Source organism: Danio aesculapii, chromosome 14 (assembly GCF_903798145.1).
Source record: "Danio aesculapii chromosome 14, fDanAes4.1, whole genome shotgun sequence".
In the NCBI taxonomy this organism is placed as follows: domain Eukaryota; kingdom Metazoa; phylum Chordata; class Actinopteri; order Cypriniformes; family Danionidae; genus Danio; species Danio aesculapii.
In genome coordinates this window covers 5,093,406-5,114,216 of record NC_079448.1, presented here as the reverse complement: position 1 = coordinate 5,114,216, position 20,811 = coordinate 5,093,406, and the positions used below count along the sequence as shown (strand labels likewise).

At 37.5% G+C, this 20,811-nt stretch overlaps 1 protein-coding gene across 1 annotated transcript in view; it reads left to right on the top strand.

The window, feature by feature from the left end:
* Window positions 1-20,811, top strand: part of pigg (phosphatidylinositol glycan anchor biosynthesis class G) — a 258,252-nt gene that overhangs the window by 225,517 nt on the left and 11,924 nt on the right. The window contains exons 11-12 of the mRNA XM_056472074.1: window positions 3,098-3,416; window positions 12,196-12,359. Coding sequence (XP_056328049.1) covers window positions 3,098-3,416; window positions 12,196-12,359 — 483 coding nt within the window. The remainder of the gene's footprint in view (window positions 1-3,097; window positions 3,417-12,195; window positions 12,360-20,811) is intronic.

Genomic DNA, 20,811 nt, shown 5'->3' with positions numbered 1-20,811 from the left:
TTTACATTACAGGTGCCGTCTCCTCTTCATATGCAATCCTCAAACTTGAGAAACTGTTGAACTGTTTGCTAATGTATACCATTTAATTTTTCTTTTGCAAATAATAATATTAAAACATAGTACTGACCATTTAACTGTTTATTTACAATGAAACAGCTCCAAATGAACATATTTAGTAATTTGGGCAGCATATCCCTTATTATGGTGAAATATCCCTTATTTTTATGGCATATCCCTTATTTTCACATCCCAATTTTAACAGGTTATGCATGAAGCCTTAATCATAATTTAATGACATGACCCACGGCCTGAATATACTGTAAATGAGAGTTTATGCATGCTTATGACAACTGTCATTAAGTTTCATTGCATTTTTTGAGATGTTTCTGACAACCTGATACAAATACAGAATACATGTCACCACCAAGAGTTCAAGAGTCTTAATTGGCTTCCTATTGAAAGTAGATTGAACGCATAAACATTAAAATGGTATATCCTCCTGAGACTCGAATACATTTTTTTTTTTTGTGATTTCCTACATCCTTTGGGTTAAAAAAAAATTCTACAATTTAGAGTTTTTACATTTTGTTTTTATTTTTAATTTTACAGCATGTCCACTGTAGTGGACCACAGGACCATTTTAGGTCAAAACGACCGCCACTCAGACAACAAAACTGTACAGGATATGGCTGTAAAGGGATAATAATCCAATATTAATGTAACAAAAACAAAACAAAAGCCATTTTTTTGCCATTTTTTCCTTTTGTATTGAAATTCCTGAAACTCAAACCCCCTCAAAATTGTCTCTAATTCTCTAATTGTCTGATTGTCAGACTCTAAATCAGAGTCTCCCTCAACTCCCTCGCCCAGGATGTCCTCTGAACAGTACAACAGGATTTGACAGAGTAGCTCAAAAAATACAAAGAAAATTCATGATAATTCAATGTCCACTACAGAAAACACAAGTCAATGGGCTGGGTCTCAGATAGAACATTATAAATAATAAAGCGCCCTCTTATTTAAATGCACTTTTATTAAGAGTGAAGAAGCAACCTTGTTGTAAAACTAGGCAAAATCTTACGTATTTTACATTGTCATTTTAAATCATTTTAAATCTTCTGGGACCATTGCTATGGAATAAACTTGAAACTGTATTACAAATGTGGTTAGTTTTAGTTTAAAATCTAAAAGCTGGCTCTTAAGCTGAATAGTATGTTGATGGATTTTACCAACACCAGGCTCATTGCAGATACATACCCCTGACTACATTTCTAGAGAGCACAAATTATGTAGCCAGAGGTACGTTTGGCTGCATTTCGTCTTTAAAACAAACACTATGGGGTGGTATGACGTCGCAGATGGCTTCTGCTCCTTTTAGTGCTACCAGCTGACCACTTACCTCCATGTGGACAGCTTTTCCGGTGTTACCAGTTTGCCCAGTGGCTCACTGCATACGGGATTGACTTGGGGCACAGATTGGAGTTGACAGGGTTGAGTCCGGCGAAGAACGGTCCCAGAAACCAACCAGGTGAAACAAAAGTAAAAAATGTAATTAAATAAATAAACAGCAGGCTAAAAACATGCTGAAACCACATGGCAGTGACAGCTTTTCTTTTTCTACATTGCTTTGAAAACACTATCGGTTGGGTTTAGGGAAGGGGGTGGGTGGGTCAGTCGGTCGGTTAGTCAGTCAGTCGACATCAAGCAAGTTTATATTGCGCCTTCTGGTGGAATTACGTGAGAAGAGGATGCGCGAGAGAAATTTGAGGTCATCAAAAAGCGTACACAGCGGCCTTTTTGAAACTGCAAACAGACCAACACAGGCTCATTGTGAAAACGTAGCCCTGCGGACGTTTCTGGACACAGCGAATTACGTAGGCGGAGGTACGTATGGCTGCATTTCATTTCTTTAAACGAACGCTACGGGGCGGTGTGATGCCGTTCCTTTTCGCGCTTACCAGCTGACCGCTTACCTCCGTATGGACTGCATTCCGGCTGCAACCAGTTTGTCCTGTTAGCGCGCCACGTCCGTCGGCGGATTTGAGATACAGAGAGAAGTTGACCACGAAGACGGGGGTTCGAGTCCGGTGAAGAGCGGTTCCAGAAAGCAGGTAAGACAAAAACAGAATCCAAAATATAAAACAAGCAAGTGAATAGCAGGGTGAGAATGTGGTAAAAAAAAAAGTCAGAAGAGAGCTTTTATTTTTTTGGATTGCTTTTGAAACGTGTTGGTTGGGTTTAGGGAAGTGGGTGGGCGGATCAATCAATAAAATTGGTTAGGTTTAGGGAAGGGGGAGGGTGGGTCAGCCGATCGTTCGCTCAGTCAGTCAGAAAGTCTGTCCAAAAGTGAATCGACAGCGGCCTCTGGTGGATTTACGTGAGAACAGCAGGCGCGAATGGCACTCGCGAGGGAAATTTGAGATCTCGAAAACGTACACAGCGACCCCTGGCGGATTCTCGAAAACAAAAACTGCAGAAAAACGTGCCGCCAGGACGTATTTCGCGATCTCCAGAAATGTCCGTGGAGGTACGTTTTCAGAATGAGCCTGGGTTGAAACAGACATACCTTCGGTTACGTATTTTGTGTCCCCAGAAATGTAGACCTGGCTACGTATCCGCTATGAGCCTGGGTTGGATTTTACAGTATGTTTTAATGGAAATGTGTGATTGTATTTGTTTATTTTTATAACGTAGCGTATAATAGTGTAAATTGTAGTAGTATCATCTGTACTTCAAATCAAGGGCCACAATGGAAATAAGTTTTGTTTTTAAAACTTTATTATGACGAATTAGGTGTATTCACTTATTTTTTTTGTCAAATAAAAAGAAAGATGTCAAATTGTTATAACAAAGGCATCTCAAACAATGTCATCTTTGCATTTTAAATGACATAGCTGAGCGAATGACTCGTAATGTCTATAAGCATGTATAAAATCTCATTCCTACAATTTATACGGGCTGAATTGAAACAAACAAATTGTTAAATTCAATTTGATTGTTGAAAATTCAGCTCAAATAAGTTGTTTGCAACCACTTACCTTAAAAAAGTAAATCCAATTAATAAATGTTTTTCAGTTTTTCTCCTTTTCTCTTAAAGGGGAACCGTGGAGGCTCGATTCGTCTACGTTTTCGTCCTGGGGATCTTGTTCACCGGTGTGAAGGACCTGTTGCGTTCGCAGGTGATGTCGTCAGTGGTGGACAGCAAGCGTCTGAAGAGCAGAGGATTGTGGGAAGTGTACAGCGGTGTGGTTTTACTGGTGGCTCTTCTCTTCAGAGCTCACAATCTGCCCACGTTGGCCTGCTGTCTGCTCGTTCAGACCATCATGGCTCAGTTCATCTGGAAGAAGCTCCACTATGACGCCGCCCAGACAACCATCATGCACTATTGGTTCGGACAGGCCTTCTTCTACTTCCAGGTAAGGAGGAAAGTGCACTTCTGGCTTAGTTTAGTGGAGACAATAGGGGTCCGGTTGGCTTTGTTAATGCATATCGATTGCATAATTGCAGCTTCATTGTTCTCAGGGTGTTTTCAGACTGGAGTCGATTGCTCAGCACATTTGATTCCATCAAGAGTTTGAGCACTTTTCACATTAAATGCGTATGAATGGATTTTTTTCAATGATAGAAATGAGGCTCTTTGTATTTGAGGCTTTGAAGGCTTGGTCTGTTTTTGAGAAACACCACTGAGAATGTGTTAAATGTGAAGGGGGCAAAATGGGAAGCATTGTTTAAAATGTTTAAGAAACATTTAAATCAAGAAACGTTTTCTAGACAAGTATCCTCTAGACAAGCCCTATCATACAACCAGCGCAACAAGGCGCAAGACCTGAATTGTACAATATGTTGCTATTTACAGACCAGCGCAACCTTAATTTCCACGTTTTGTGCCACGTTGTTTAAATAGTAAATCCATTTGCACCACTTTGTGGACTCATGGGTGTGCTGGTCTAAAAAGGAGGTGTGTTAAGATACATTGTTGGGGCATTGCTGTTTTTAGGATCTGAAAAAGTCTGCACAATTTTGACCAACTAAAAGCTGATCTAAAGTCCAGCGCAGAGCGCGTTAGTTATACCAAATGCTTACACATTGCGTAATACACACAGGATGTACAACAATACACAAATATCTTTGCATATGAAAAAAATTAAAGGATTAAAATATTACAAAATTACATGCATGTCTTCTTCACCTCAGGGGGCTTTATCAGTTTATTCATGACAATTTGCATTTGTATAATGTTATTATTATTAGACGTATCATTTATTATATGCATATTTATATTTGTTTTGATAAAAACAAGTTTAGATTTGTCCACCTGTGGGGTTTTGGACCATATGGGGCATAGGACCTGTGTTTGGTTATAACTAGGGCCGGACAGAATCTGCGGACATTTTTTGCTATTTCTGCACAGACTTTTGTAAAAAATCTGCAGATGACTTTGGGAGTATCATAAATAAAAATGTATTATATGAAATAAAACAAATAATAAATTTTTAACTTTTATTTAATGTTTACAATGCAAGTTCATTTAGATCACTTAATTGGTAAACAAAGCAAGTCTCTCATATAATATATCTACTGAAAGACAGAAAATATGACTTTACAAACTGTATTATAAATAAATCAATTAGTTCATATTATTCAATAATATTACTGAAATTAATTCCAAAACTGAATAAATATAAATTTACACGCTTTACACACATTTACACAAGTAAATAAATAGACTCAATGATGGGCTAAAAATCTGCCGAAATCTGCATATTCCTGCACACGTAGATTCCGTATGGGCCTATAGATATAACTCAGTTTTTTGACCACACTTCGTTCATTCATTCGTTTTCTTTTTGACTAAGTAATTTTATTAATTTGGGGTCGCCACAGCGGAATGAACCACCAACTTATCCAGCACATGCCTTTTACTCAGCGGATGCCCTTCCAGCCGCAACCCATCACTGAGAAACATCCCTACACGCTCGATCGCACACATACACTACGGCCAATTTAGCTTACCCAATTAACCTACAGACCATGTCTTTGGACTTGTGGGGGAAACCGGAGCACCCAAAGGAAACCCACGCGAACACAGGTAGAAAATGCAAACTTCACACAGAAATGCCAACTGACCCAGCTGAGGCTCGAACCAGCAACCTTCTTGCTGTGAAGCATTTGTGCTACCCAATGCGCCACCGCATCACCCACCACACTTCGTTACAAATTAGAACTGAATTTAGAAATAATTTTGAAACAAATCTTTGTGCTTAACAAATAAAATTAAATATGAAGGCTATTGGATATCTTCAGTGGAGTGAGTTTCCTCCGTTTCCTTATCCACAAATGTAAAGGAGTAAAGTGAAGAGTAAAAGTAAAGCAAAGAGGCTGAATGGAGGAGGCTCATTCTTTATCTTTGCGCTGCAGATGGTCTGTTTAAATGTTTTCTCACTAGTGAAGCGTTCAGTTTTTCCACTTACAAAGTCCGCCATGTAAATAGCAGATGCGCCATGATGCTAACTCTTAAAGGGAACGGAAGATAAGACTCTGATTGGTTAAATCCAAAGGATCTTGATGAACTCTTTGAGTCCTGCAAGAACGCTTTCTTTGCCATTCCAGATGACTTTATTAATAAGTGATTTGAGTCATTGCAGAGATGTATGGATGCAGTCCTCCAAACTCATGATGGAGTCAGACACAATATTCATTCTGTTTCCACTGCAGCATGACTTTATATTCCATACTGGACATTATTTCTGTTAAGTGACAAGCCTTTTGTCTAAGCAAAGTCAGACCTTACTGTCCTAATGAAATAATTAAAAATCAAGGCATGATATTTTAATTTGGTAAAATAAGCGTAATCTAGAGGCCTTTGCCTTTCATATAAGCCACTTCTGATACAAAATGATCAACTAGAAGTCAAGTTGTTATTTGTTGTTCCTAAACTTGGATCGGCAACAAGACAAGGTAGTGTACAGTAAATAAAACTGGTCTGTAGTGAATGTTTCCTCAAAGATCCAGTAAATGCTGTCGTCTTCTGTCATTTGTAGATAAATAAAGGAAAATGAACACCCCCAATAGAGGTTTATTATGCAAATTAACTGGATTGTGGGCCAAATTTGAGCTGTACTGTGGAGCAGATGAACAGCCTGATAAACTGAACGCCAAACGAAGTCGAGTACGAAAATGCCCTTTAGTTTGGTAAACATTGACGACAGCAGAAATCTTCCATTCATTGCAGGATTCCCATTAAAGAATCGCGACTCAGCAAAATTTGCGGAACGTTTCTTTACATATTGCCTCAAGCCAAGCATGAAATCATCAGCTGCTGCTTTTACACGTTCATTCATTCAGTCTGTTTCTCATCATTTACTGCCCTCGTCAAATGGGGACATATTGAAAGGCTCGTTCTTTCGTTTCTACACTAGCCAGCAGGTTTAGTTATAACCGCAATGAAGAATGAATAAATTCGAGCCACTTCCATTACACGCAGTACAATAAAATGTGCTTGTTAGAGGCAACTTGGAAAAAGACGGTTGTTGCTAGATCAGATATGGTTGCAGCCGGAAGTTAACGAAAATGATTTATGAATGAATTATTTATTACATTTCCCATTTATTATATTTAATTAACATCTACCCCCATCCCAACCGTCACAGTAACGTAAAAACAGCAGTTGTACTGAGTATTATTTATTAAATTACCCAATAAATTGTATTTTTTAGCATCTACCCCCACTCTAACCCTAAACCCAACCATCACAGTACTGTAAAAATATTAATTATTGTTATACAGAGTTATAAAGAATGATGTTATATTGATGTGCGTAACCGCAGCTGTATCCTATATAGACTTTACTGAAAAAGACTGATGCGTGATTTTCTTCTTGCCCTTGATAGCTGGTTGTTAGGAGGCGGGCCATTCTCATAGGGTGCATTTGATTGGACAAAACTCAACATTGGCTCATTATGAAAACGTAGCCCTATATATATTTCTGGAGATCGCAAATTATGTAGCCAGAGGTACGTATGGCTGCATTTCATCTTTAAGACGAATGCTACGGGGCGGTATGAAGGGGGTCGCACACCAGATGCGCCGCTCAGCATGCATTATAGAATTCTAAACATAGGTTTCTATCAGGTTACGCAAACCGGTGCTGCAAATTGGCAGCTGTCAGTGGCGGATTTGAGACGTAGAGTGGAGGCGACAGTGCTAACCACTGAGCAACCGTGCCACCTAGCATTAACCATATTATACTGAAAAAAAGATGATTTTACTTACCCCATTGGCAGATAATTTAGCTTGTTTTAGGAGATTTTTTTTTAATTTTGATTTATTTCTTCTGAAGATGAATTTTTAGATATTTCTATTAGAACCAAGTCAATGCAATGTAAGGAAAGCATTAGTTTTTGTATTGTGATTGGTCAGTTTTTGTACCTGAATACTAGTTAGACTCCCTAGAAAACTATCAAATATTGCTATTCAAATCATAAAACTGTATGCATATGGCAATATTTATCGCAGAAATGTTAAATTTCCCATCAGATTTTTCTAATATCGTGCAGAGCCCTACTCGAGTGATCCTAAATGTTTATGAATTTCTATCTGTTGAACTCAAAAGAAGATATTCTGAAGAATGTTGAGGAAAAAAAAATCCATAAGACATCCATAGCAGGAACTAAAATGACCATGATAGTCACGGGATAGCCAACAAGATTCATTTATTTATTCGTTTTCCTTCAGCTTAGTCTCTATTTTAAAGGTCGCCACAGCAAAATGAACCACCAACTATTCTAGCATATGTTTTATACAACGAATGCCCTTCCAGCTGCAACCCAGTATTGGGAAACACCCAAACACACCGGAGCACCCGGAGGAAACCCATGCCAATACAGGGAGAACATGCAAACTCAGAAATGCCAACTGGCCCAGCAGGGACTCAAGTCAATGACCTTCTTGCTGTGAGGCGACAGTGCTAACCACTGAGCCACCGGGCCGCCCCCCCAACAAGATTCCATTTCTTAAAGAAAAATCAAGATGAAATGAATCCAGAGAGCCAAGCTGAGATGTGCGTGTGAGTGAGGGTCATAAATGATTCTTTACTGGCCAATTACCATCTAAAGCGGCGCAGCAAGGAATTATGGGCTTGACAATGACATCATCATCAAAAGGACAGTGAGGGTCAATGCAGTCGAACTGTCGAAGGACGCATTTATTGAATATAATCGTCTCCAGTCATTAAGTGCGGTGAGAGTTATTGCTAATTGCAAATTGCCACATTGATTTAGCTCATTCTGATCAGGCCAGGCACTTCTCCCGCCCACCCTCACACTGTAAACCGGCCTGAAATAATGGGAGCGAGTGATTCAGGAGGAGGGTTTCCTAATCCGGCTGTCCTGACAGTGACAGACAGGGCCTACCGTGAGCCGCTGACAGCAGCAGCAGATCTGTGTGTTTATTTCCCCCTCCGTCAGTCCAGGGACCCTCCGAGTCTGTCAGCGAAGACTGGAAAAAAACCATCTCACATCAACACCTGCAGATTCACACAGAGGATTCAGACCAGCGCTACATCCACATCTACAGAAATCCATGAGACAGAAAAAACATTATCTGAACTACTGGTAGCACTTTAAAATATTAGTCCATTAGTTAATGTTAGTGAATGCATTTACTGACATGAACCTACAATCAGTAATGAATTTAGTATAGTATTTATACACGTTTGTTAACATTAGTTAATGTTATTTAAGTTAAATGACGTTAGTTCATCTTAGCTCTGTGCAATAACTAATGTTAAAGTACACATAAAATCAAAACTAACCATGTGGGTTTGTTAGCTCTCATTGCTAGTTTTGTGGTGAACAATTCATCTGTGCTTTTCATTAAGAAAAAAAAAGGTTGTCATTGTAATCTTTAATTGAAATCTAAAAATGCACTTCCTGTTTAGGCCCATAGCCAGGGGGGTTCGGGTGGTTTGTAAGAACCACCTCTCACTGAATAAAGGTCCAAAATGTATCCTATACACACTCATTTGTCCAATTTGGACTGTTATGCCATCATAAATAGTGAAAATAACCCATCGGAAAAGTCATTAAGACCAAGCGAAATCCTCTGTTGGCTGTCGCTTCGGTGTGACTTCGAGATATATCCAGCTGCATTCTTCAGTGGTCTTGCGTCCTCGTGTTCTCATGTAACGTCATCATCAACTGCCAAAGTTCAGTTCCAAAACTCAAGACCACAAGAACAGAGGACGTGTGAAACTTCCCGGATGTGTTCTTGATATCGAGGACGCACCGATGCAGACTTGAGCACTGAACTCGCTCTTGAAGTCCCAAAAGTCATTGCGACTGGAGGTGGGAAGCGCATTCATTTTATATTGATTTATTTTTAAAGTTCAGAGATATAACTTATTTACCTCAGGAGTTTCCCCTAAATGAAACGGTGAAAGTAAACATTACCATGGACATCTTAATAAAGGAATAAACACATTAAGGGTGTTTATTTGCTGAAATTCATATTAAATCTGTTTTATTTGTGTTGTGCAGCGTATATTTGTAAAGTCTTTATGCATAGTATATGTATTGAAATAAGGAAAAACAATAAATCGTTGTATGAATGCTGTAATGTTTAAATAATTTTCCATTATGATTTTTCCATGTGAAGGTCACATGACCATCAGGAAGAACGAAGCGTCTAATTTTTCCACAGGACGAATTCTCTGTTTTTGCGGTCTCCCGATTTCGTTCTTCCGAGGTGACCTGGCAAGACCGGTCTTTACAAGAACGCAAGTCTGTTCTCTGCGTTCTTGGAATTGAGAAATGCCACAATCTAGGCAAACCATATATGGTTAACGACGGATCAATCTTCTATTTTTTTCTTGTTTAACGATGACTAACTCCTTAGGAGCAATATCGCCACCTACTGTATTTCACAAATATGGCGATCGAGACTTCCCGTGCTACGATTGCTCTAATTATGTAAATAAAAATAATTAGTTTATTCATGTGTCCACATACACAAAGAGAACATAACAGACCATATTATTGTAGGATTAGGTGTAATAAACTTATTCAGGATCTTAATGTTGTCAAATTTAGTTAAAATAATTTTGTAGTAAAATATAAAAAGCAAACAATAACGTGTTGCATTAAAATGAATTACTATAGTTAATAATTTAAAATTAATATAGTTATAAACTGATGAACTTTATCTTTTACTAAACTTTAGCAACTGTTTTATATATATATATATATATATATATATATATATATATATATATATATATATATATATATAAATGAAAAGTTCAGATGCAAAAACCAATCTATAAGTTAATGTCAAAATTATTAGCCCCCTTTAATTTTTTTTTTTTTTTTTTTTTTTTTTTTTTTTTCCCAAATGATGTTTAACAGAGCAAGGAAATTTTCACAGTATGTCTGATAATATTTTTCCTTCTGGAGAAAGTCTCATTTGTTTTATTTCGGCTAGAATAAAAGCAGTTTTAAATTTTTTAAAAACATTTTAAGGTCAATATTATTAGCCCATTTAAGCTATATTTTTTTCGATGGTCTACAGAACAAACCATCATTATACAATAACTTGCCTAATTACCCTAACCTGCCTAGTAAACCTAATTAACCTAGTTAAGCCTTTAAATGTCTCTTTAAGCTGTATAGAAGTGTCTTGAAAAATATCTAGTCAAATATTATTTACTGTCATCATGGCAAAGAGAAAATAAATCAGTTATTAGAAATGAGTTATTAAAACTATTATGATTAGAAATGTGTTATAAAAAAATCTTCACTCCATTAAACCGAAATTGGTGAAAAAAAACAAACAGGGGGGGTAATAATTCAGGCTATAACTATATATAATATTTATTATTATTATTATTATTATTTATATTTTTTATTTACAGTTAATTTGTTTGTATTACTATATAATTAATTACCACAAATTACCAGTACTTTGTGGTTTAAAAACACTATATAACAATATAGGGCTGCACGGTGGTGCAGTGGGTAGCACTGTCACCTCACAGTAAAAGATCGCTGGTTCGAGCCTCGGCTGGGTCAGTAGGCATTTCTGTGTGGAGTTTGCATGTTCTCCCCGTGTTGGTGTGGATTTTCCTCCGGGTGCTCCGGTTTCCCCCACAAGTCCAAAGACATGCGGTACAGGTGAATTGGGTAGGCTAAATTGTTCATAGTGTATGAGTGTTAATGAGTGTGTATGGGTGTTTCTCAGGGATGGCTTGCAGCTGGAAGGGCATCCGCTGCGTGGAGCATATTCTGAATAAGTTGGTGGTTCATTTCGCTGTGGCAACCCCTGATTAATAAAGGGACTAAGCTGAAAAGAAAATGAATGAATTTAAAAAGTATTACAAAATTATATATTTTTAAAATTAAAAATTAATTATTACAAGTAAGTTTCAGTTTCGGTTGTCGGCCAAGTGCATCTAGAATTTTCGATTTCAGTTTCAGACCAGAATTTTTATTTTGGTGCAATCTTTGTACTTCATTCATTCATTCATTTTCTTTTCAGCTTAGTCCCTTTATTAATCAGGGGTTGCCACAGCGGAATGAACCGCCAACTTATCCAACACATATTTTGTTGGATAAGTTGGCGGCTGCAACCCATTTGTGCAGCTGCAACCCATCACTGGGAAACATCCATACACACTCATTCACACTCATACCCTACAGCCAATTTAGCTTACTTATATCTCTTATAGCACATGTGTTTGGACTTGTGGGGGAAACCGGAGCACCCGGAGGAAACCCACGCCAACACACAGAGAACATGCAAACTCCACACAGAAACGCCAGCTGACCCAGCCATGGCTCGAATCTGCAACCTTCTTGCTGAGGCGACAGCACTACCTACTGCGCCACCGGCTGTTGATGTTGATTAGATGATGATTGGTGCCAGCAACCAGCATTCTTCAAAATATCTTCTTTTGTGTTCAGCAGAAGAAAGAACCTCATAAGGGTATAAAACCACATGTGTATGAGTAAATGATCAGGTAATTAAAAATGTTGTGTGAACTACCCCTTTAAAGCATTAAACATTCACTCAAAAAACCTTCGACATCTACACATCTCCACGTCATTGCAGACAGTGGAACAACAGTTCATTTTAAGGTGTTTCTGAAATGTCCAGATGTGTGTGAAGTCAGCGTGTCGGTGTTCTGTGTGTTGTGTTCAGGGAAACTCTAATAACATCGGGACGGTGGACATCTCTGTGGGCTTTGTGGGTTTGGAGAGTTATGTAGAAGCTCCTGCTATTATCCTGACAGCACTGAGCACATACGCCGGACCCCTGCTCTGGGCCTGTCATCTGCTCTGCTACCTCAGCTCTCAAACAGACAGGTAACACACACACATACTATGCGAAGATGCACACGAAACTCTCATAAGCACATGCAGACGTAATGCTCGCTCACACGCACACATACACATCCGTTAGTCTTTAGTACACGATGGAGTTGTAAAATGAGCCTATTTCCAAATCTACTGGAATATTCTCAAATCTGTGAGCATTTCCGTTTTCAAAGAGGGGAACTATGTAGATAATAACAACTTTGGGGAATACTTTATAATAAATACACACTGTGAATCATTTATTAAGCATTAGCAAATAGTTAATTAATTGTTTGTTAGGCATTAACTCTACATTAGTAGACGTTAGTAAACAGTTTATAACTGTAGATATAAATGCTCTATTCTTGACTTGTAAGTAGGCCCACACGGAATTCAATTCAATTCAATTCACCTTTATTCAACCCAGGCTCATTCTGAGAACGTAGTCTCGTGGACGTTTCTGGAGGCCGCGAAATACGTCCCGGGAGGTACGTATTTTTGCAGTTTTTGTTTTCGCGAATCCGCGAGAGGTCGCTGTGCGCGCTATTTCCCCTGCTGTTCTCGTAAACCCGCTAGAGGCCGCTGTCGAACGGTCTTCCGCCTGTCTGCCTGGATGACAGAATGATTGACCGTGCGACCGGCCAATCGGCTGACCCACCCTCCTCCGTCCCTAAACCCAACCTACGACGATTCACAAAAGCCGTCCAGAAAAAGAAAAGCCCTCGTCTGATTTTTTACCACGTTTTCGGATTTTGACCACATTCTCACCCTGTGACGAACTTGTTCGCTTCATTTTTTGGATTTTGTTTTTGTTTTCTTACCTGATTTCTGGAACCGCTCTTCCCCGGACTCGAACCTGGTCGTCGTCGTGGTCAGCCCCTCTCTGCGCCACGAGTCCGCCAAAGTACACTAAGAGCTTACCGGACAAACTGGTTGCAGCGGGAAAGCCCTCCACACGGAGGCGAGAGGCAGGCCGGCAAGCGCCGAAAGGAACGGCATCACACCGCCCCGCAGCGTTCGCTTTAAAAAAGTGAAATGCAGTCGTACGTACCCCCGGCTACATATTTCGCAGTCTCCAGTAACGTCCACGGGACAACGTTTTCAGAATGAGCCTGGGTTGCCTTTATTTGTATAGCGCTTTTACATTGTAGATTGTGTCAAAGCAGCTTCACATAAAAGGTCACAGTAAATAGGAACAGTGTAGTTCAGTTTGTAGTGTTTAAGTTCTGTTCAGTTTAACTCAGTTCAGTGTGGTTTAATAATCACTACTGAGAGTCCAAACACTGAAGAGCAAATCCAACGATGCGCAGATCTATAGATCCCGAACCATGCAAGCCAGTGGCGACAGTGGAGAGGGAAAAAAACTTCACTAACTGGCGAAAGTGAAGAAAAAACCTTGAGAGAAACCAGACTCAGTTGGGCACGACCGTTTTAATTTCTCCGCTGGCCAAACGTCTTGTGCAGAGCTGCAGTCCAGCGGCGGAGGCTGGAAGCTGGCCTCAGCGAAGACTCGGAATCTGCGCGCGCAGAATTTTGCAGATTTTCCACAGATTTTTAGCCCATCATTAATTCTGTTTATTCACTTGAGTAAATGTGTGTAAATCTATATTTATTCAGTTTTAAATTAATTACAGTAATATTATTGACTAATATGAAAATGTTCATCTGATTTATGTACAATGCAGTGTGTAAGGTAATATTTTCTGTCTTTTAGCAGATATATTATATGAGAGACTTGCTTTGTTTACCAAATAAAGTGAATCTAATTGGATTTACTTTTTAAACATTAATCAAAAGTTAAAAAGATATTATTTTGTTATTTCACATATTAAGGTTTTAGTTATGATACCCCCAAAATAATTCAGCAGAAATCTGCAGATTTTTACAAAAATTCTACGCAAAAATAGCAAAAAACGTCCTCAGATTCCGTCTGGCCCTACTTATAAGCACATATATAATCTGCTTAATGACTGTGTTTTCATACTTTGTTAATGATTCTTTTTTCATTACTTAATCAAATATTGCATCATTTACTCACCAGTTGTTTAAGAGAAGTTGCAGGTTTTCAAAGATTATTCAGAATGAGTGAGTAAATGATTAATAAACTATTCATTTATTAACACAACCTCATCCAGTTGGTGGCCTAATCTAAAGCGAGCACTATTTATGCCTTTTGACTTTTTCAACTATTATTTGTTCTCTGGTGTATTTTTTTGGCAGATTGCAGAGATCAGTTTCATGATTAATTTATGACCATAATTAATGTAATATTACACTGATTCTGCGTGTTTGGCCGATTGCTTTTGTTTTAAAGAAGATAAATAAAGCGGAATGTTCGTCTACCTTTCCTGATATGTTTTTTTCTTTTGCTAAATTTCCTTACATATTTTACAGCAAATTTTTCTAAAATGGGCTTTGATTCCTTTTTCTTTAATGTGTCCTTGAACTGGGGTTTCATAATTTACAGCTTTGTGAATGTTTTATTTCATGTGTATAGACTTGTATAGAATAATGTGTTTTAATAATCGTAACGTTATTCTACTTAAGCAGCGATCGCGGTCTTTTTGTTAGAACAATTCCATGAGGTCAGTTTGCGCATTGTGTGGTCCTTCGCCTCCACGTCATGCATTAAAATCTTTTAACGCACGGCAAGCCGTTGATTATCCCTTACTTATTATATTTCTGTTGTTTTATTCAATTTTATGTTGTTTTTTGACACTCCTGTTATCCAGCAATGTTTAAACTTTACAGTAATTTTAGTTTTTAGATAAAATTGCAATGATGTATTGTTTATTTGAAACAGAGCCTTTAGTTGCCCATTTATAAAGCATGAATAGTCCTCACTTTAGCCTAGCTGGTAACACTTTATAATAACTACACACTATAAATCATTTATTAAGCATTAGCAAGTAGTGAATTCATTATCTGTTAAGCATTAACTCTACATTAATAAGCGTTAGTAAGCAGTTTATAACTGCAGCTACAAATGCTGTATTCTTGACTTACAAACATATTTATAATGTGCTTAATAATTGTACTTTCATACTTAGTTAATGATTTATTTTTCATTACTAAACTAAGTATCGCATTATTTACAAACCATTTGTATTTAAAAGTAGTTGAGGGTTTTTAGGATCATTCAGCATGAGTTAGTAAATGATTAATAAACTACTGAAATCAACGTTTATATGTCTTATTATTCAGGCATATGTTAAGGGTTACTATGTATGTTAATAAATGCTTTATTAACTCAACTTCATCCAGTTTTGTGACCTGATCTAAAGTGAGGACTATTAATGCTTTATAAATCCCTTATAAATGACAACTAAAGGCTCAGTTAAATTCTAAACAGGAAAAATGACATTATTCATTCCTTTTCATTTAAAGATACACAAATAAAACTGTTCTTCAAATGAAAAATAAATCTTTGCAACCTTCTCTAAAATAAAATAACTGTAGAGTTTAAGCATCGCATCTTATTATATTGTTAAATTATTTTATTGTTGTTGTTTTATCCAGTTGTATGTCATATTTTGACTCCTGTTATTTGGCAATGTTTAAACTTTACAGTAATTTTACTTTTTAGAAAAGATTGCAAAGATTATTGTTCATTTGATTCTGAGCCTTTAGTTGTCATTTATAAGGGATTTATAAAGCATAACTAATCCTCACTTTAGATTAGGTCCCAAAATTGTGTGAAGTCGAGTTAATAAAGCATTTATTAACATATTAGTTAACTATTAGTATATGCCTGAATAATAGGACATATAAACGTTGATTTCAGTAGTTTATTAATCATTTACTAACTCATTCTGAATGATCCTAAAAACCCTCAACTACTCTTAAATAACTGGTTTGTAAATAATGCGATACTTAGTTTAGTAATGAAAAATAAATCATTAACTAAGTATGAAAAAACAAGTATTAAGCAGATTATATAGGTGGTTATAAGTCAAGAATACATCATTTGTAGCTGCAGTTATAAACTGCTTTGTAACGTTTATTAATGTAGAGTTAATGCTTAACAAATAATGAATTCACTAGATGCTAATGCTTAATAAATGATTTATAGTGTGTAGTTATTATAAAGTGTTACCATAAGTCAAGAATAGAATTTGTATCTGCAGTTATAAACTGTTTACTAACATCTATTAATGCAGAGTTAATATTTAACAGATAATGAATTCACTATTTGCTAATGCTTAATAAATGATTCATAGTGTGTAGTTATTATAAAGTGTTACCCAACTTTGCTTCAGAAGGAAACATAATGCATCACAAAGTATAGTGATATAAATGTACACAACATTTTTAATAACATGTTAGAAACTAGCTTTGGATTGTTCTGTACTTCCTGAGTTGTTCTGTATAGTTTGACGGAGAGCATCCTGTTTTACACAACATCTCTCATTTAAGCAGCTTTATGCAATAGTGCTGCAACAACCTTTCCGTTGTGACGGTTTTAGATTAAAACCACTGCAGTGCAGTAAAAATAAAGAATTAAAATGACGTATGAGTTATAGGGCAATAACAGCGCTTCTCTACTTCTGTAATAGGGGCATCAGTAATGAAATCAGTTTCTCTCTCTAAAGCAAACATCTCCTTTCATTTCCCTTACTTCACAAATCTGTGGAGTGTTTTCATCTGAAAAAAAAACCCAACATTTATATTACTGTACTTGAATATAGAAGACAGGTCAAAGAAGAGAGAGAGAGAGAGAAAATATTCTGTCTCTCTATCTGTCTGTCTCCCTCCCTCCCTCCCTGTCTGTCTGTCTGTCTGTCTGTCTGTCTGTCTGTCTGTCTGTCTGTCCGTCCGTCCGTCTATCATTTATCCATCCAACCATTCAACAATCCATCCAACCATTCAACAATCCATCCATCCATCCATCCATCATTTATTTATTTATTTATCTATCTATCTGTCTGTCTGTCTGTCTGTCTGTCTGTCTGTCTGTCCGTCCGTCCGTCCGTCCGTCCGTCCATTCAACCATCCGTCCGTCCATCCATTCAACCATCCGTCCGCCCATCCATCCGTCCGTCCATCCATCCATCCATCCATCCGTCCATCCATCCATCCATCCATCCATCCATCCGTCCATCCGTCCATCCATCCGTCCATCCATCCATCCATCCATCCATCCATCCGTCTGTCTTTCTATCTATCCATCCATTCAACTATCCATCCATCCATCCATCCATCCATCCATCATCCGTCTGTCTTTCTGTCTATCTATCTATCTATCTATCTATCTATCTATCTATCTATCTATCTATCTATCTATCTATCTGTCTGTCTGTCTGTCCGTCCGTCCGTCCGTCCGTCCGTCCGTCCGTCCGTTGTTTTGAATAAAACCAACACTAAAATGTCTGTGATTTCCATGGTAAACAATGTAAAAATGCTACATTAAAATCTGTAACCTACTTAACAGTAAGTTTTTCTTACTGTTATATCAGCAGGGCCATTGCTGGCCAAAAGGGTGCCCTACGAGGAATTTTGCTGTGGTGCCCCCACAGAGAAACAAAAGCACACAAACAAATGTATTTAAACATGTATTTATTTATTCTTATACATAAATATGCATCTAAACACTCAAAATTATACTTAAACATTCAAATATTGACATTATGAAATAATAGCTTACATTAAAACAAACACTGGCATGTCTTCGGCAGAAACGTTCCCAATTTCAAACATTTACAAAAAGTAAGGAATAAAACCATCTCTGTACCTGTAGAGATGGACGGTCCTCAGTGCTGTGTGTCTGTACCTGTGCAGCTGCTGGTGTCTCTGGAGCAGTGCTGGATCAGGCTACCTCATCTTCTTTTGTGACAAATTTCAGCATTAAACCTCCATGTACAATACAGAAGAGATTAATAATTTGAAGAAAAACTCATGACATACTATTAAGACAATGGGTTAGTCAAGGACACTTCATAATGTTTCTAAAACTACAACCAAAATGTGGATTTAACTGTAATCTATGGTGACAAAACCTGACCCTTGCTGTCAATATAAATCAAAGACATTTGTGGTTTTTAAGAATTAATGAGTGTATTTTTAAACAAAAACTTTGTTAACATTCAGAAATAATAATCATTAATGAATTCATGCAATAATTCATGTAAAATAATTCAAATAATCATGCATATTATGGCCTGTGGCTTACAGTAATTTGACTCGTTTTATATTGTTGATCTTTCAGAAATCACAGAATGAGTCAGTTTAGTTATTTCATATTATAATGTACAAAAATGAAAAACCGGCCTATTAAAAACACACCAATCCACTGATGTACAGACTAAAGAGACTTTATTGTCATTGCAGTGATACAAGCAATAACAACAGCAGCAATATGGAATAATTTTTGTGCCAATAAGAATGAACGTAACTTTATAAAACTGAACGTAACTTTCCAAGAAACGATCAAAAATATGCCACTGCAAATGAAGAAAAACACAATGAAAACAAAAAAATGAACTCAGTCGCACGAATTTAACATGCTCTTCAAATATGCTTCGTTCTTTGTTAATGATTTTCAAAGAATCGTTTTCGCGAATCATGGATTTTGAATGCGTTGCCACAGTTTTCGCTTACGCTTCGTAAATTTTCGTTTGCTGTTTTGGCACAAACTTCTCGTGGGGGCGGGCTTAACAGCGATCTACACTGATTGGCTAATGAGCTTTTGATGGACAGTTGCTCTCTGACCTGGAAGCACAGACGGTGACGTCAGTGGCGCGCATATCGGAAAGTTGTTGCGGTGTGCAATACGTCGTGCTTTATGTTAAGTATTAATGTTAGTATTTTACCTACGGTCGTCTCTTAGTTTCTAAAGATGACCTCCCGGGAGAGACACGGAGCGATGCCATCATCTTCCACCTCAGCTTGTCCCTCAGGGCAGCTTGAAGTAAGTTCGTGTTGCTAAAGTAACGTTTATCAATAACATCAATAAAAGTTTTATTCATGTACAGTGTGCAACAGTTATTTTGCGGGTTATTGTTGTTATTCACAAGTTTGCAGTGCACTGACGTCACCGTCTGTGCTTCCAGGTCAGAGAGCAACTGTCCATCAAAAGCTCATTAGCCAATCAGTGTAGATCGCTGTTAAGCCCGCCCCCACGAGAAGTTTGTGCCAAAACAGCAAACGAAAATTTACGAAGCGTAAGCGAAAACTGTGGCAACGCATTCAAAATCCATGATTCGCGAAAACGATTCTTTGAAAATCATTAACAAAGAACGAAGCACATTTGAAGAGCATGTTAAATTCCTGCGACTGAGTTCATTTTTTTGTTTTCATTGTGTTTTTCTTCTTTTGCAGTGGCATATTTTTGATCGTTTCTTGGAAAGTCACATTCAGTTTTATAAAGTTACGTTCATTCTTATTGGCACAAAAATTATTCCATACAGCAATAGGAAATGTGTAGAAATAGACAAAACAATAAACAATGATAACCGCAGAGAATTATATAATAAATATAAAAAATAATAAGTATATAATATTAAATAATACATACAGTGAAATAATTGTGCAGTGCATGGGTATGGACAGTAGCTGGTGTGCAAACAGAATTGTAAAGTATTGCACAAGTTAATAAAAATAATTGAGTTTGTGTAATTATATATCAGCAGCAGGGTGGATTACTGTAATGGACTCCTCACCGGCCTTCCCAAAAAGACAGTCAGACAGTTGCAGCTCATCTAGAACGCTGCGGCCAGAATTCTGACCAGAACCAGGAAATCAGAGCACATCACACCTGTCCTCAGGTCTTCACACTGGCTCCCAGTTACAGTCAGAATAGATTTTAAAGTATTATTACTGGTCTATAAATCAATAAATGGCCTAGGACATCAATACATTACAGATATGCTCACTGAATACAAACCTAACAGATCACTCAGATCTTTAGGATCAAATAAACTAGAAATTCCAAGAGTTCAGTCAAAGCAGGGTGAATCGACGTTCAGCTATACACCCCTCACTGCTGGAATCAGCTTCCAGAAATGATCAGATGTGCTCCAACATTAGGCACATTCAAATCAAGACTGAAAACACATCTGTTTAGCTGTGCCTTTACTGAATGAGCACTGTGCTACGTCCGACAGATCGAACTGTTATGTTTTTCTCTTCTTTTTCACTCTTTTATAACACATTATATCTGCTTTTATGCTTATTTATTTAATTTTTTAACCATTTTTAATATTTGTCTTTATTTTTCTTGTTTCTTTTATTCCTGTTTGTGTAAAGCACTTTGAATTGCCACCGTGTATGAAATGTGCTATAGAAATAAACTTGCCTTGCCTTGCCTAATTATCAGCAGCATAGAACATGTCCTGTCATAGTTTAAAGCACAATGCAGAGCCGCAAATCAAGAAACTGAACGTAAACAACAACAAATAAGGCAGATTTGGTGCAGAGATGGTGCCCCCCTCCAGAGTTGAGGCACTATGCAGCCTGCATACTC